Source organism: Mustelus asterias, unplaced genomic scaffold (assembly GCF_964213995.1).
Source record: "Mustelus asterias unplaced genomic scaffold, sMusAst1.hap1.1 HAP1_SCAFFOLD_326, whole genome shotgun sequence".
Lineage (NCBI taxonomy): Eukaryota > Metazoa > Chordata > Chondrichthyes > Carcharhiniformes > Triakidae > Mustelus > Mustelus asterias.
In genome coordinates this window covers 121,368-137,303 of record NW_027590288.1, presented here as the reverse complement: position 1 = coordinate 137,303, position 15,936 = coordinate 121,368, and the positions used below count along the sequence as shown (strand labels likewise).

The following is a 15,936-nucleotide window of genomic DNA, read 5'->3' as shown; positions in this document are numbered from 1 at the left end:
TACCTAGCCATTCAAACAGAACACCAGTGGTTCACAGGTTGTATTAAGGAATCACCAACCTTTTGGTCACCTTGGATGTCTGGCTTCTCGCAAGCCACTTTCCATCTGCTTTCTGCAGCTTCACCTTTTTGGAGCCTCTCTCTGCTCCACACTCTTAACTTCACCGCACAGAGCTTTTTCTCCAGATTCCTGTTCTTTGTTCCTTTGACTAGAAGCTCTTCTTGGAACTTGCTTCTGTCCCTCTCCCTGGTTTCTGGAATTCTCTCCTTTAGATTATCAAACTCGTTTTCTTTCCCCACGTGTTGTCCTGCTTGTTCTGGCCATTTCTGCAGAATGCTTCTTCCTTCTGGGCCATCTTGTTCCAACTGAACTCAAATTGCCTTCTGTTTCCCTGTGATCTCTGGGGTTACTAAGCAACAGCCCAATTTTTTTTATGGCCTGTGTTTGATGTAGAAATGTAAACTTCATTTAAATCCAGGCATCTAAACAAACCCACAGATTTGCAGGTAACTTTTTAAAAGCAAAAGCAAAACCCTATTTCTCAACAGACAATTACAGAAATATAAATTAAACTTAAACTTAAAGCTATACCTTATTCCTAACACACACTAATACAAATATAAGTTAATTAAAACTATCTCTATTGCCCATCGCTGATGACAACTAGTGATCGTCACTGACTGCTGCTGAGAACCAGTGATTGAGGGTGAGAGCCAGTGATTGCCAGTGATTCTTGGTGAGAGCCAGTGATTGAGGGTGAGGGCCAGTGATTGAGGGTGAGGGCCAGTGATTGAGGGTGAGAGCCAGTGATTGCCAGTGATTCCTGGTGAGAGTCAGTGATTGAGGGTGAGGGCCAGTGATTGGTAGTGACAACCAGTGATTAATGATGAGAGCCAGTGCTTGACAGTGAGGGTGTGAGCCAGTGATTGATGGTGAGAGCCAGTGATTGGCAGTTACAGCCAGTGATTAATGATGAGAGCCAGTGCTTGACAGTGATTGAGGGTGAGGGCCAGTGATTGGCAGTTACAGCCAGTGATTAATGATGAGAGCCAGTGCTTGACAGTGATTGAGGGTGAGGGCCAGTGATTGAGGGTGAGGGCCAGTGATTGAGGGTGAGAGCCAGTGATTAATGATGAGAGCCAGTGATTGGCAGTGAGAGCCAGTGATTGGCAGTGAGAGCCAGTGATTTCTGGTGAGAGCCAGTGATTGTTTTTAAAGTTTATTTATTGGTGTCACAAGCAGGGTTACATTAACACTGCAATGAAGTTACTGCAAACATTCCCTAGTCGCCCACACTCCAGCACCTGTTCAGGTTACACTGAGGGAGAAATTAGCACGGCCAATCCACCTAACCAACACATCTTTTGGACTGTGGGAGGAAACCGGAGCACCCAGAGGAAACCCACGCTGACACGGGGAGAAAATGCAGTCTCCTCACAGTCACCCCAGTCAGGAATCGAACCTGGGTCCCTGGCGCTGTGAGGCAGCAGTGCTAACCGCTGTGCCAATGTTCATTGTTGGTAAGACCCAGTGACTGTTGGCAATTGGTGAGTGCCATTGATTAACGGTGTTTGCCATTAGAACCAGGATTATTGCTGAAACAAAATTCTGCAGTGCTGGAAATTTGAAATAAAGTCAGAAAATGCTAGAAATACTCAGCAGTGTTGGCAGCATCTACGCGGAGAGAAAGTGTTAGCATTTCATTGATGACCTTTCGTCAGGGCCAATAATGAAAGGTCTCATGAAGGGTCATTGACCTCAATTTGTCAGATCTATTGAGTACTTCCAGCATTTTCTATTTTCATCGCTGGTCCTCTGCCCAAGACTGTAAGGTTTAGGATGAACACATGGGGGAGCCAAAAGCATATTTCCCGAGGCTTGCTCAGCTCTGTCGAAACGTGACTCCACATTTGAAACATGGATGGCTCACAGCCAAGTGTCAAGGAACCGGATCTGTTGACACTTTCTTTGATGTTGGCATTGTAGCTGCTCCACTCTGTGAGAACAGAACACTGAAACAAATTGTTTTTGAATTATTCACCTTGAAACAAAACATGGACAAAATGTACCATCAATCTGCTTTTCCCAATTAAAGCATCAGGACTATATACCAGCAACACAAACTTCCCTGGAGTCTCAGGGTATTGATGTAGTCCAGTCACATACACCTGGTAGTTTCCAGGTAGTGTCTCTTCAGCTAACTGATTTCAATTGGGCAGCAGTGAGAACAACACCTGACCTCTGCAGCCTGGGTATGGCAGAAGATGTGATGTGGAGATGCCGGCGTTGGACTGGGGTATCCACTGGACTGGGGTATCCACCGGACTGGGGTCCACTGTCCTTGGACTGGGGTATCAAGAGATATCCACTCCATCTGACGAAGGAGCAACGCTACGAAAGCTAATGGCATTTGCTACCAAATAAACCTGTTGGACTTTAACCTGGTGTTGTTAAAACTCTTACTGTGGCAGAAGAGACAGTAAGGAGTCTAACAACACCAGGTTAAAGTCCAACAGGTTTATTTGGTAGCAAAAGCCACAAGCTTTCAGAACAGGCTTTCAGAGCAGGCTTTCGGAACTCCCACCCACCTGACGAAGGAACAGCCTGTTCCGAAAGCTAGTGGCTTTTGCTACCAAATAAATCTGTTGGACTTTAAACTGGTGTTGTGAGACTTCTTACTATGTTTACCCTAGTCCAACGCCGGCATCTCCACATCAGAAGAGACAGTAGCCAGGGCTCCTGATCACTCTCCAAGGATACTTGCTGGAAAGAGTATGTACAGGTGCTGAGGACATCTGCTCGCCATTCTGGTATGTACTATCTTAATCCCACAGCTTTCATCATTCCGGCCGGTGGAAGCAAGTTATCTGTGCTCAATGTCCTCTCCTGTGTTCTTGCTGGTCTTATTGTAGAACCCTCCCTTTCCTCATCACAGCTGAGGTTAATTCAGTACAGTCCAGGAGCTGATAGTGGGCACTGCATCTGTCCTCCAGCTAGTAGGGAGCCCCATCTTTGCTGCATAGGGTGTTCCAGGACTTTGATTCAGTGATGGTGAAGGGATGATGATATATGTCCAGTTTGTGATGATGTGTGAGTTGGAGGGGAACATAGAGGTGAATATGTTCCCTTGTGCCCACTGCCCTTGTCCTGCTAGGTGGTGGAGGTTATAGATTTGGGAGGTACTGTCAAAGAAGCTTTTTGATATGAAGAGGTAGATTGTGCAGATATGTAGGCTCCAATAAATGAAGTTATTTTCAAGTTCAATTAACTGCCCTATGTCTCTGACTGAGAAGATTGTGGATAAAACCAAGGACTATGAGCAGGTATTCTCACTCCCTCCAGCAACCAAGGGAGTTCCACATTCTCAGACATGCTGTCTTTTGGATGAAGAGTGCACAGATTTCTCATCTATTTCTCAAATCAATGTGATGTGGAGATGCAGTAAGAAGTCTCACAACATCAGGTTAAAGTCCAACAGGTTTATTTGGTAGCACGAGCTTTCGGAACACTGTCCCTTCATCAGGTGATGAAGGAGCAGCGCTCCGAAAGCTCTGCTACCAAATGAACCTGTTGGACTTTAACCTGGTGTTGTGAGGCTTCTTACTGTGTCAAATCAATGTAAAAGATCACATGGGATTATTCAAAAAGAACAACAGGTTCTCCTGGGCGGCACGGTAGCACAGTGGTTAGCACTGCTGCTTCACAGCTCCAGGGTCCTGGGTTCGATTCCCGGCTCGGGTCACTGTCTGTGTGGAGTTTGCACATTCTCCTCGTGTCTGCGTGGGTTTCCTCCGGGTGCTCCGGTTTCCTCCCACAGTCCAAAGATGTGCGGGTTAGGTTGATTGGCCAGGTTAAAAATTGCCCCTTAGAGTCCTGGGATGTGTAGGTTAGAGGGATTAGCGGGTAAAATATGTGGGGGTAGGGCCTGGGTGGGATTGTGGTCGGTGCAGACTCGATGGGCCGAATGGCCTCCTTCTGCACTGTAGGGTTTCTATGATTGTGTCCAACATTCATCTCGACAAGAATCACCTCTGTATTTTTGGAAGTCTTAGGTTAACAATTTAGTTGACAAAATGACAAGGACAACCCTTCAAATTTGGGTAAGAATGTGAGAAGTGCTTCTACTGCCCATAATACCAAGTGCCTGACACCCCGGACATTCTCTCTTCCACCTTCTTCCATCGGGGAAAAGATACAAAAGTCTGAGGTCACGTACCAACCGACTCAAGAACAGCTTCTTCCCTGCTGCTGTCAGACTTTTGAATGGACCTACCTCGCATTAAGTTGATCTTTCTCTACCCACCTAGCTATGACTGTAACACGACATTCTGCACTCTCTCCTTTCCTTCTCGTCTATGTACTCGATGAACGGTATGCTTTGTCTGTGTAGTGCGCAAGAGAAAATTCTTTTCACTGTGTGCTAATACATGTGACAATAATGAATCAAATTTAAAAAATCAAAAACAAATTTTAGAAAGATTCAGTTTTATTTTGTACAATTGAACTACATATAGAGTGGAGCCTTTAAACAATGGGTCACGCATTTCTGCCTTTTAGTGTCTCTGCTCGTGTTCAATTTCACTTCTAAACTTCTGTTTGTTTCTTTATTTAGTGAAGTAAATACTTCAAACGTTGGATAAACTAATGGCCTTAGCATTACAACAGTTGTAGTGTAGCACGCTACAAAGTAACTTCCATTTAGATAGCACGTTTAATGTCCAGGTGTGGGTTTGCTCCCAATCTGGTTCAGTCCAGGTGTAGCTATGTTCTCATTCTGGGTCAGGCCAGGTGTGTATATATTCCCATTCTGGTTCTATTCTGGTGTGGGGAAGTTCCCATTTTGGGTCTGTCCATGTGCGGGAGTGTTGCAGTTCTGGATTAGTCCAGGTGTGGGTATTATCTAGTCTGGATCTGACCAGCTGTAGGTATGTTGCAGTTCTGGATCAGTCAGGGTGTGCATATGTTGCAGTTCTGGATCAGTCCAGGTGTGCGTATGTTGCAGTTCTGGATCGGTCCAGGTGTATGTTGCAGTTCTAGAGCAGTCCAAGTGTGGGTATGTTGCAGTTCTGGATCAGTCCAGGTGTGGGTATGTTGCAGTTCTGGATCAGTCCAGGTGTGGGCATGTTGCAGTTCTAGATCAGTCCAGGTGTGGGTATGTTGTAGTTCTAGATCAGTCCAGGTGTGTGTGTGTTGCAGTTCTGGATCAGTCCAGGTGTATGTTGCCGTTCTGGATCAGTCCAGGTGTATGTTGCAGTTCTGGAACAGTTCAGCTGTGGGTATGTTGCCATTCTGGAGCAGTCCAGGTGTGCGTATGTTGCAGTTCTGGATCAGTCCAGGTGTATGTTGCAGTTCTGGAGCAGTCCAGCTGTGGTATGTTCTGGTTGGGTGCAGTGGTTCCATTCAAAGAACAAAGAACAAAGAACAGTACAGCATAGGAAACAGGCCCTTCGGCCCTCCAAGCCTGTGCCGCTCCTTGGTCCAACTAGACCAATCGTTTGTATCCCTCCATTCCCAGGCTGCTCATGTGACTATCCAGGTAAGTCTTAAACGATGTCAGCGTGCCTGCCTCCACCACCCTACTTGGCAGCGCATTCCAGGCCCCCACCACCCTCTGTGTAAAAAACATCCCTCTGATGTCTGAGTTATACTTCGCCCCTCTCACCTTGAGCCCGTGACCCCTCGTGATCGTCACCTCCGACCTGGGAAAAAGCTTCCCACTGTTCACCCTACCTATACCCTTCATAATCTTGTACACCTCTATTAGATCTCCCCTCATTCTCCGTCTTTCCAAGGAGAACAACCCCAGTCTACCCAATCTCTCCTCATAGCTAAGACCCTCCATACCAGGCAACATCCTGGTAAACCTTCTCTGCACTCTCTCCGGACGCCTCCACGTCCTTCTGGTAGTGCGGCGACCAGAACTGGACGCAGTACTCCAAATGTGGCCTAACCAGCGTTCTATACAGCTGCATCATCAGACTCCAGCTTTTATACTCCATACCCCGTCCTATAAAGGCAAGCATACCATATGCCTTCTTCACCACCTTCTCCACCTGTGTTGCCACCTTCAAGGATTTGTGGACTTGCACACCTAGGTCCCTCTGTGTTTCTATACTCCTGATGACTCTGCCATTTATTGTATAACTCCTCCCTACATTATTTCTTCCAAAATGCATTCCTGGGCTATATCCCAATCGGGCAAGAGTATGTTCAGCGATGGAATGTGTTGGGTTGGGGGAGGTGGCGAGTGTGGCAGGTGAGAGATGGGTGGGTTTTTTTCTGTTGGGTGTCGCTTCTTGCATTGTAGGTATTTGTCCCAACGGTGGGCGGGCTTTATACAGTAAAGAAGTCTGACACCAGGTTAACCAGTGGGGTTTATCACAGGTGTGGGCGGGATCTCCAGGTGTTCTGGTACCTGTTGCGGGCGGAGTCTCCTCATTCTGCCTCGGAGCTGGTCCGTGAGCGCCCATTGATCTCAATCGACCTTTTCTCCCCCCTCTCGGATTCTTCTGCCATGGACCCAAGACGCCAAATCTCCGCTCTTCTGTTGTTGGGGATCTGCCTTGGAGCAGGTGAGAGTTTTAAATCCCGCCGGAGTAAATTGCTGAGAAAAGCCAGGGATGGGAGACTTTTTTAATCCGGACCGGCGGGTAACTTCATTGTTGCGGGAGACTTTGTGATTTCACCTGTGGGCTGAAGGTTGGCCCCTGGAACTAGGTCACTGAAACAAAAAGTGAAGACCGCAGCTTAATTTTTAAATGGATTTTAAACAACAGGACTCGGAGCAAATTGTGGAGATGTGGGGTGAAAATCAGAGGTAGAGGGCAGCAGTCCTGAACCTTTTGAGAAACTCTGGGAAAGCTCTCCCTCTCCTATTCCTTTGTGTGGCCTGAAACTTTAAATCCTTTGAAGGTTGTGAGTGAAAGATCAACAGAAACCGGAGGAAATGTTCAAACTGGCAAACGAGGCATCATAGCGAAAGGTGCCGGTTAGAAAGAAGGGGGTTAATGTTGTGTGAGCAATCCAGAGGGGGGGGGGGGGGGATACAAGACTGAGGGGAGGGGGGGATTTTGTGCTCCTGAAGGAATTGGCTTCATTTCGTGTCCCTCAGCCTGATCCACACGAGGGGGTGGGGGGTTACCATTCCCTTAGTTGTAGGAGGAGTAGGTTGGTATTAAAGTGGGTAGGGTGGTGTTATAGTGGGTAGGGTGGTGTTATAGTGGGTAGGGTGGTGTTAAAGTGGGTAGGGTGGTGTTAAAGTGGGTAGGGTGGTGTTAAAGTGGGTAGGGTGGTGTTAAAGTGGGTAGGGTGGTGTTAAAGTGGGTAGGGTGGTGTTATAGTGGGTAGGGTGGTGTTAAAGTGGGTAGGGTGGTGTTATAGTGGGTAGGGTGGTGTTATAGTGGGTAGGGTGGTGTTATAGTGGGTAGGGTGGTGTTATAGTGGGTAGGGTGGTGTTATAGTGGGTAGGGTGGTGTTAAAGTGGGTAGGGTGGTGTTATAGTGGGTAGGGTGGTGTTATAGTGGGTAGGGTGGTGTTAAAGTGGGTAGGGTGGTGTTAAAGTGGGTAGGGTGGTGTTAAAGTGGGTAGGGTGGTGTTAAAGTGGGTAGGGTGGTGTTAAAGTGGGTAGGGTGGTGTTAAAGTGGGTAGGGTGGTGTTAAAGTGGGTAGGGTGGTGTTATAGTGGGTAGGGTGGTGTTAAAGTAGGTAGGGTGGTGTTAAAGTGGGTAGGGTGGTGTTAAAGTGGGTAGGGTGGTGTTAAAGTGGGTAGGGTGGTGTTATAGTGGGTAGGGTGGTGTTAAAGTGGGTAGGGTGGTGTTATAGTGGGTAGGGTGGTGTTAAAGTGGGTAGGGTGGTGTTATAGTGGGTAGGGTGGTGTTAAAGTGGGTAGGGTGGTGTTAAAGTGGGTAGGGTGGTGTTATAGTGGGTAGGGTGGTGTTAAAGTGGGTAGGGTGGTGTTAAAGTGGGTAGGGTGGTGTTAAAGTGGGTAGGGTGGTGTTATAGTGGGGCGGATACCTCTGCCAATGCTGGGCAAGCAGAACACTTGTGGGGAGAAGAAAAGTGAGTGGTGATGGAAAATTCCTCACCCCAGATGCACCCGTTGTGAGTGACTCCTGATTAATGATTTTTGGGTTCTGCGTCCATTCGGTGGCTGCAATACTTGTCTTTAGGGCGCTGTCCCCACATCCCCCACCCCACACACACAAAAAGCTCCACCTGCCCCCCCTGTATTTCATACAACCTGTTGTTTTGTATATATATATATATATATATAAAAGTAAGAAATGAAACAAGTTGTTTCCAAACTTGCATTTCCATGACCATCGTCCTTGGGGGTGGGGGGTGGAGGTGGTGACTGAGGGGGTGTCTTGTGCCACACTGGGGCACACGTTTGGGTTAAATGGATGGACCCTCGGCTCTGCCCCGCAAAGCCTTCAGCTCCCATTGTGCGAACAAGGCCAGAACCACCTACCCCCACCCCACCAAGGCGAGTCTGCACGAACACCCAAGAAGGGGGTTGCAGTGGGAAATTAACCTGCTCGATCCGTGGCTGGAGGAAGGGTTGTGGAGCTTTGTGTATATATATATATATGGGTGTTTCATTAATAAAACTACAAATTAACTTGGGGGGGGTGGGGGTGTCACGATCTGGGAACCCAAGGAATGTAGATTCATCGAGATTAGAAACGTTGGCTCTATTCTCCCCGTGATGTGGAGATGCCGGTGTTGGACTGGGGTAAACACAGTAAGAGTTTTAACAACACCAGGTTAAAGCCCAACAGGTTTATTTGGTAGCAAATACCATTAGCTTTCGGAGCGCTGCTCCTTCAAAGGAGCAGCGCTCCGAAAGCTAATGGTATTTGCTACCAAATAAACCTGTTGGACTTTAACCTGGTGTTGTTAAAACTCTTACTCTATTCTCCCCACACAGAGGTTGTCAGACCTGCTGAGATTTTCCAGCATTTTCTGGTTTTTTTGCTTCAGATTCCAGCATCCGCAGTATTTTGCCTTTATCTTAGTGAATGTAGATTGAATCTGTGGCAAGATTTGCACTAATAGGCATTCCTGAGTGGCTAAGGGGGGAGGGGGGGGGGGGGGGGGGGGGGGAAGAAAGACAGCATATCAGTGGCTATTTATATACATTCCAGCCTGTACTCGGGTATCTGTTGTTTGGATTGGTTTGGAATCAGTCCAAAGATGTGTGGGTTAGGTTGATTGGCCAGGTTAAAAAAATTGCCCCTTAGAGTCCTGGGATGCGTAGGTTAGAGGGATTAGCGGGTAAAATATGTGGGGGTAGGGCCTGGGTGGGATTGTGGTCGGTGCAGACTCGATGGGCCGAATGGCCTCCTTCTGCACTGTAGGGTTTCTATGATTTCTACGAGCTGGTGTGGGTCACTCAATCTCCTGGCATTAAGTCGGAGCTGCTTTATAGTTTCACACCTGCCACACCGCAGTCAAGGTGTGGCTCAAACGGGGACCGTGCGGCTAAGAATCCGAATTTATAGTTGAGAATGCAGGTTAACTTAGTAACTGAGCTTTAAGCACCGACTGAAACCAAAAGAGAAAATGCTGGAAAATCTCAGCGGGTCTGGCAGCATCTGTGAAGAGAGAAAAGAGCTGACGTTTGGAGCCCAGATGACCCTTTGTCAAAGCCTGGACTCCAAACGTCAGCTCTTTTCTCTCTCGTTGCGGATGCTGCCAGGCCCGCTGAGATTCCCCAGCGTTTTCTCGTTGGGTTTCAGATTCCAGCATCCGCAGTAATTTGCTTTAAGCACCGACTGAATTGTTTCTGATGCATTTGTGGTAAATTTCACTTGTGGAGCTGAGGGTATTGGGGCTGCTACACTGGCACCGGCTCCGGTACCTGGACCAAATCATCACATGGGAGAATGAACAAGCATTATAAAAGGCAGACTGCGCCACTATCGACCCAGTCTGGTCCTGTCCTGTCTACGCAAGTCCTAAAGTGCAGGAGGAGGCCATTCAGCCCATCGAGTCTGCACTGACTTTCCGAAAGAACAGCCCATCCAGATCCTCCTCTCTCCTAGGTTGCTGGCACTGCGACATGCCATATCACTGTCCTCCCTCTAGCTTTATAAACAAACATTGTATGAGACTCCAATCACAATATCACTGTGCTTGTTAACATAAATAAAAACTCAACTGAGGAAAAAAGCTTGTATTTGCAAAATGCCTTTATCCCATCCTTAAGAGCATAAGAACTAGGAGCAGGAGTAGCCATTCAGCCCCTTGAGCCTGCCCCGCCATTCAATATGACCATGGCCAATCTCATCTCAGCCTCATCTTAGGTTCTTCACGCAGAGAGTGGTTGGGGTGTGGAATGGACTGCCTGCAGTGATAGTGGAGTCAGACACTTTAGGAACATTTAAGCGGTTATTGGATAGGCACATGGAGCACACCAGGATGATAGGGAGTGGGATAGCTTGATCTTGGTTTCAGATAAAGCTCGGCACAACATCGTGGGCCGAAGGGCCTGTTCTGTGCTGTACTGTTCTATGTTCTATGTTCACTTTCCTGTCCGCTTCCCATAACCCTTCATCCCACTGCTAATTAAAAACCTATCTCAAATTTATTTAGTGTTCCAGTGTCCACTGCTCTGGGGTAGAGAATTCCACAGATTCACCACCCTTTGAATGAAGAAATTCCTCCTTATTTCTGTTTTAAATCTGCCACCCCATAGTCTAAAACTATGACCTCTCATTCTAGAATGTCCAACAAGGAGAAACATCCACTCTACGTCTACCCTGTCAATCCCCTTCCACATCTTGTATGCCTCAATGAGATCTCCCCTCATTTTTTTAAACTCCTGCATGTATAAGCCTAAACGGTCCAATCTTTCTTCGAAAGATACGCTCCTCATCTCTGGAATCAATCGAGTGAACCTTTTCTCAACTGCCTCCAATGCATTTACATCCTTCCTCAAGTAAGGGGACTAAAAATGTGCGCAGTACTCCAGATGTGATCTTATCAAGCTCTATACAGTTGGAACAGTATTTCTGTACTTTTATACTCTTATTCCATTAACATCCTTTAAAGAAAGGTTGGGATAAAGGCATTTTGCAAATATAGGCTTTTTTGGGAAGGTGGTGGTGCAGTGGTAGTGTGACTAGACCAGTAATCCAGAAACCCAGAGTAACGCTCTGGAACTGAGGTTCAAATCCCACCACGGCAGATGGTGAAATTTGAATTCAATCAAAAAATCTGGAATGATGACCATAAAACCATCACTGACTTGTTGCAAAAACCCATCTGGTTCACTAATGTCCTTTAGGGAAAGGAATCTGCTAACCTTACCTGGTCTAGCCGATATGTAACTCCAACAAACAAAGAACAAAGGAGAAAGAACAATACAGCACAGGAACAGGCCCTTCGGCCCTCCAAGCCCATGCCGCTCCCTGGTCCAAACTAGACCATTCTTTTGTATCCCTCCATTCCCACTCCGTTCATGTGGCTGTCTAGATAAGTCTTAAACGTTTCCAGTGTGTCCGCCTCTACCACCTTGCCCGGCAGCGCATTCCAGGCCCCCACCACCCTCTGTGTAAAATATGTCCTTCTGATATCCGTGTCAAACCTCCCTCCCTTCACCTTGAACCTATGACCCCTCGTGAACGTCACCACCGACCTGGGGAAAAGCTTCCCACCGTTCACCCTATCTATGCCTTTCATAATTTTATACAGCTCTATTAAGTCTCCCCTCATCCTCCGTCGTTCCAGTGAGAACAACCCCAGTTTACCCAATCTCTCTTCATAACTAAGCCCCTCCATACCAGGCAACATCCTGGTAAACCTCCTCTGTACTCTCTCCAAAGCCTCCACGTCCTTCTGGTAGTGTGGCGACCAGAACTGGACGCAGTTCACAACAATGTGGTTCACTCTGAAATGTCATAGCAAACCACTCAGATCAAGGGCAACTAGGAATGGGCAATAAAGGATGGCCTTGTCAGCAACACCCACTGAGAAAAAGTAACAAGCTGTTGAAGCTTTTCATCTTGCACTCATCAGGGCAGATGCAGTAATGCCAAATTTAAGTTGACAACAATTGATATTGCATGAGAAAAAGGGTACTAATTGGTTGGCAAGTAATAGTGGGAGGGGTTCAGAACGAGGAGTCATAGTTTGAGGATAAGGGGTTAAATCTTTAAGGACTGAGGTGAGGAGAAATATCTTCACCCAGAGGGTGGTGAATGTGTCGAATTCACTCCCACAGAAAGTAGTTGAGGCCAAAACGTTGTGTGATTGCAAGAAGAAATTAGACATAGCTCTTGGGGCTAAAGAGATCAAAAGATATGGGGGGACGATGGGATCAGCCATGATAATAATGAATGGTGGAGCGGCTTCGATGGTCAAATGGCCTTCTCCTGCTTCTATTTTCTATGTTTCTATGTAACTCTGATTGGTTAAGGTGTTCAATGAATAATGCATCAGTGAACAGTTATCCCCCAAGCTTTAGTTTAAAATAAGAAACACAACTGTTATTTTCCACATCAAGCCAACAAGATTTTCTGCCTACCGTATTGTATGTAATAATGTGGTATATGAGTGCCAGAGTGATGCCAGGTAGGTAGCTTTGAATATTCCAATGACCAGTGGATCATATCAAAGAGCGCGACCCTTCGCAACAGGCAGAGTGCATACCAAACTCAACTAGGCTGTGCTCACAAAACTCAGTCCAACAGCAGATGTTATTCCACGATGGGACAGTATGCTAAGAACCATAGAACCATAGAAAATTACAGCTCAGAAACAGGCCTTTTGGCCCTTCTTGTCTGTGCCGAACCATTTTATGCCTAGTCCCACTGACCTGCACTTGGACCATATCCCTCCACACCCCTCTCATCCATGAACCCGTCCAAGCTTTTCTTAAATGTTAAAAGTGACCCCGCATTTACCACTTTATCTGGCAGCTCATTCCACACTCCCACCACTCTCTGCGTGAAGAAGCCCCCCCTAATATTCCCTTTAAACTTTTCTCCTTTCACCCTTAACCCATGCCCTCTGGTTTTTTTCTCCCCTAGCCTCAGCGGAAAAAGCCTGCTTGCATTCACTCTATCTATACCCATCAAAATCTTATACACCTCTATCAAATCTCCCCTCAATCTTCTACGCTCCAGGGAATAAAGTCCCAACCTATTCAATCTCTCTCTGTAACTCAGCTTCTCAAGTCCCGGCAACATCCTTGTGAACCTTCTCTGCACTCTTTCAACCTTATTTACATCCTTCCTGTAACTAGGTGACCAAAACTGTACACAATACTCCAAACTCGGCCTCACCAATGCCTTATATAACCTTACCATAACATCCAACTTTTATACTCGATACTCCGATTTATAAAGGCCAATGTACCAAAGGCACTCTCTAAGACTTGCACTAACAGCCAATTTAAGATTATCAATTGAGCTTGCAATGCCTCATGGTTGCTGGAAGTTACATATATTCACCTGCAGGGCCCTGTCCATGCTTGATAGGACCCTGCCCATCAGCAGTTTGTAAAAGGTCAGTCTCACTTTATTGCCAGTTAGAAGTGCTCCCATACTGCTCCAGGATGAAACTACTGACTAAACCAGGTTTGCAGGAATTACTGGAAGGAGCGTGTCAAAGGGTGATTGAATGATGTGGGCCTTCAGCAATGACCTTGAGTCAGCAGATCGCAGTGACATCACAGGGCAGCCTTGTTAACACCTTTTTTTCATGTTTCTCAACCCAGCTCCATCGCTTCTAGCCAATCATTAACCAGGACGGCTCTCCACTGCTGCATTTTCCCTAAACTTGGCCATTTCTCACTGACTTTCCGGGCTCCATTGGCTGAGAGGGCACAGCAGGTCAGATCTGGCAAATGTTCCCCAACAATGGACCAGAAAAGTCCTTCCAGGGACCGTAGGCACTCAAAGCAAGACTGTTTGCTGTTACAATCCCTGGTTCTTGTTTTATGACTTCGGTGGAGTTGCAGTTTTTTAATTACTCGATCCAGGTCTTGGGAAGTGACCGTTAAATATATATTTTTTAGTCCAAGTTCGGCAACAGTTGCCTTGTATTTTTTTTTTGCTCTTGTTGCAGACTTTCAGAAGGCTTTGTCAGCCAGTTCAGCAGCTTGTGAGACCACCATCAGCACCCCCAGCATTGCCCCACATGAGTTATTGTTTTATTTTTGCTGGCTAAGTTACAGAGTAACTAATAAGTTACTGGCTGTCTAATACAGCTCATTCTGAGCAGTGTTCATAGAATCCTACAGTGCAGAAGGAGGCCATTCGGCCCATCGAGTCTGCACCGACCACAATCCCACCCAGGCCCTATCCCCATAACCTCATGTATTTACCCCAGCTAGTCCCCAGACACCAAGGGGCAATTTAGCATGGCCAATCCACCTAACCCACACATCTTTGGACTGTGGGAGGAAACCGGAGCACCCGGAGGAAACCCACGCAGACACGGGGAGAATGTGCAAACTCCACACAGACAGTGACCCAAGCCGGGAATCGAACCTGTGGGTCCCCAGCATTGTGAGGCAGCAGTGCCAACCACTGTGCCACCCAAATGTTGTGATGATATTATGAGCAATTGAGGATTGTTTTATCCAGTCAGGGCAGGTTAGAGCTCAGTGCTGTGTGGCTTCTTGGGGTCTTCCTGTTACACTGGTTGCCCCTTCTCCCGAATGGAAGTGTCTCTCTTCCTCCCACCCTCCTCACGCTCCAGTTAGATGGGAGAAAGTGTCTAATTTTTTTCTCTCTCTCCACATCATACTTGCTCAGGTCCTCCTCCGAATTCGCAGGCAGGGTATGTATACCCATTCCTACTTCTATTTTCTATGTTTCTTTGCTGCCAGGCCTGCTGAGTATTGCCAGCATGTTCTGATCTTATTTCAGAATGACAGCATCTTCATTTTGGATGTGCTTTAGAGTAATTATTGGGAATGGTTCTGGACACAGCTCAAGATACCTGAACATGCCGAGGCCAGTTGACCTCTTCAACTGGCCAATCACACTGGATCTGATTTAGAAATAATCTAACAAAAGACCCCCCATTTAGAGGGGTAAAAACTAATAGAAAACAGCATCATACCAAACAACTGAGTTGAGGAGGAACTTCTTCACACAAAGGGTTGTGAATCTGTGGAATTCCCTGCCCAGTGAAGCAGTTGAGGCGACCTCATTGAATGTTTTTAAGGCAAGGATAGATAGATTTTTGAACAGTAAAGGAATTAAGGGTTATGGGGAGCGGGCGGGTAAGTGGAGCTGAGTCCACGAAAAGATCAGCCATGATCTTATTGAATGGCAGAGCAGGCTCGAGGGGCCAGATGGCCTACTCCTGCTCCGAGTTCTTATGTTCTTATGTTAAAGGAAGTTTACCAGATACAAGTGAATTATTGTTTGCTGCAGCCTCTGGGCAGAAAAATATTTCTAAAGCCCCTGAAGATTTTTAAAATTGATCAATAAAAGTAAGGTTGTCTGATCCCAGTGTCATCAACTGCACAAAGTTACAACCTCGCTGTGATTTGGAGGGTGCGTGGAGGAGAGGAGCTGCTGACTAAATAATTCAAACCAACTTAAATCTTGTATCCCAACTGCAAACTTCATAACCTCATAACTTGCATTGATAAAGCACCTTCCACATAGTAGAAGTCCCAGGATGTTTCACAGAAGCGTAATCCAGACAAGCATTGCTACTGACCCAAAGAGGATAGTAGAACAAGGGACAAGTACTGGGTCAGAGACGGAGGTTTTCAGAAGTGTATTAAAGGTGTGGAGGTTTATGGGATGGATCCCAGACTTTAGGTCCTGGATCAGGCTTATCCAACCTTTTCGCTGGGGGTGGGGGGAGGGGTGGGGAGAGGAAGGGAGACGCATTTGTACTTTGGACAAGCCTGCCTTAGATGGTTGAAGGCACTAAAAACGGTTTTGGTGAGAAGGAAATTGAGCTTGTG

General features: G+C 46.8%; 1 protein-coding gene across 1 annotated transcript in view; it reads left to right on the top strand.

The window, feature by feature from the left end:
• The first annotated feature begins 3,275 nt into the window (after positions 1 to 3,275).
• Positions 3,276 to 15,936, top strand: part of LOC144486375 (uncharacterized) — a 54,131-nt gene continuing 41,470 nt past the window's right edge. The window contains exons 1-2 of the mRNA XM_078204410.1: positions 3,276 to 3,323; positions 6,308 to 6,572. Of these exons, the coding sequence (XP_078060536.1) occupies positions 3,276 to 3,323; positions 6,308 to 6,572 (313 nt within the window). The remainder of the gene's footprint in view (positions 3,324 to 6,307; positions 6,573 to 15,936) is intronic.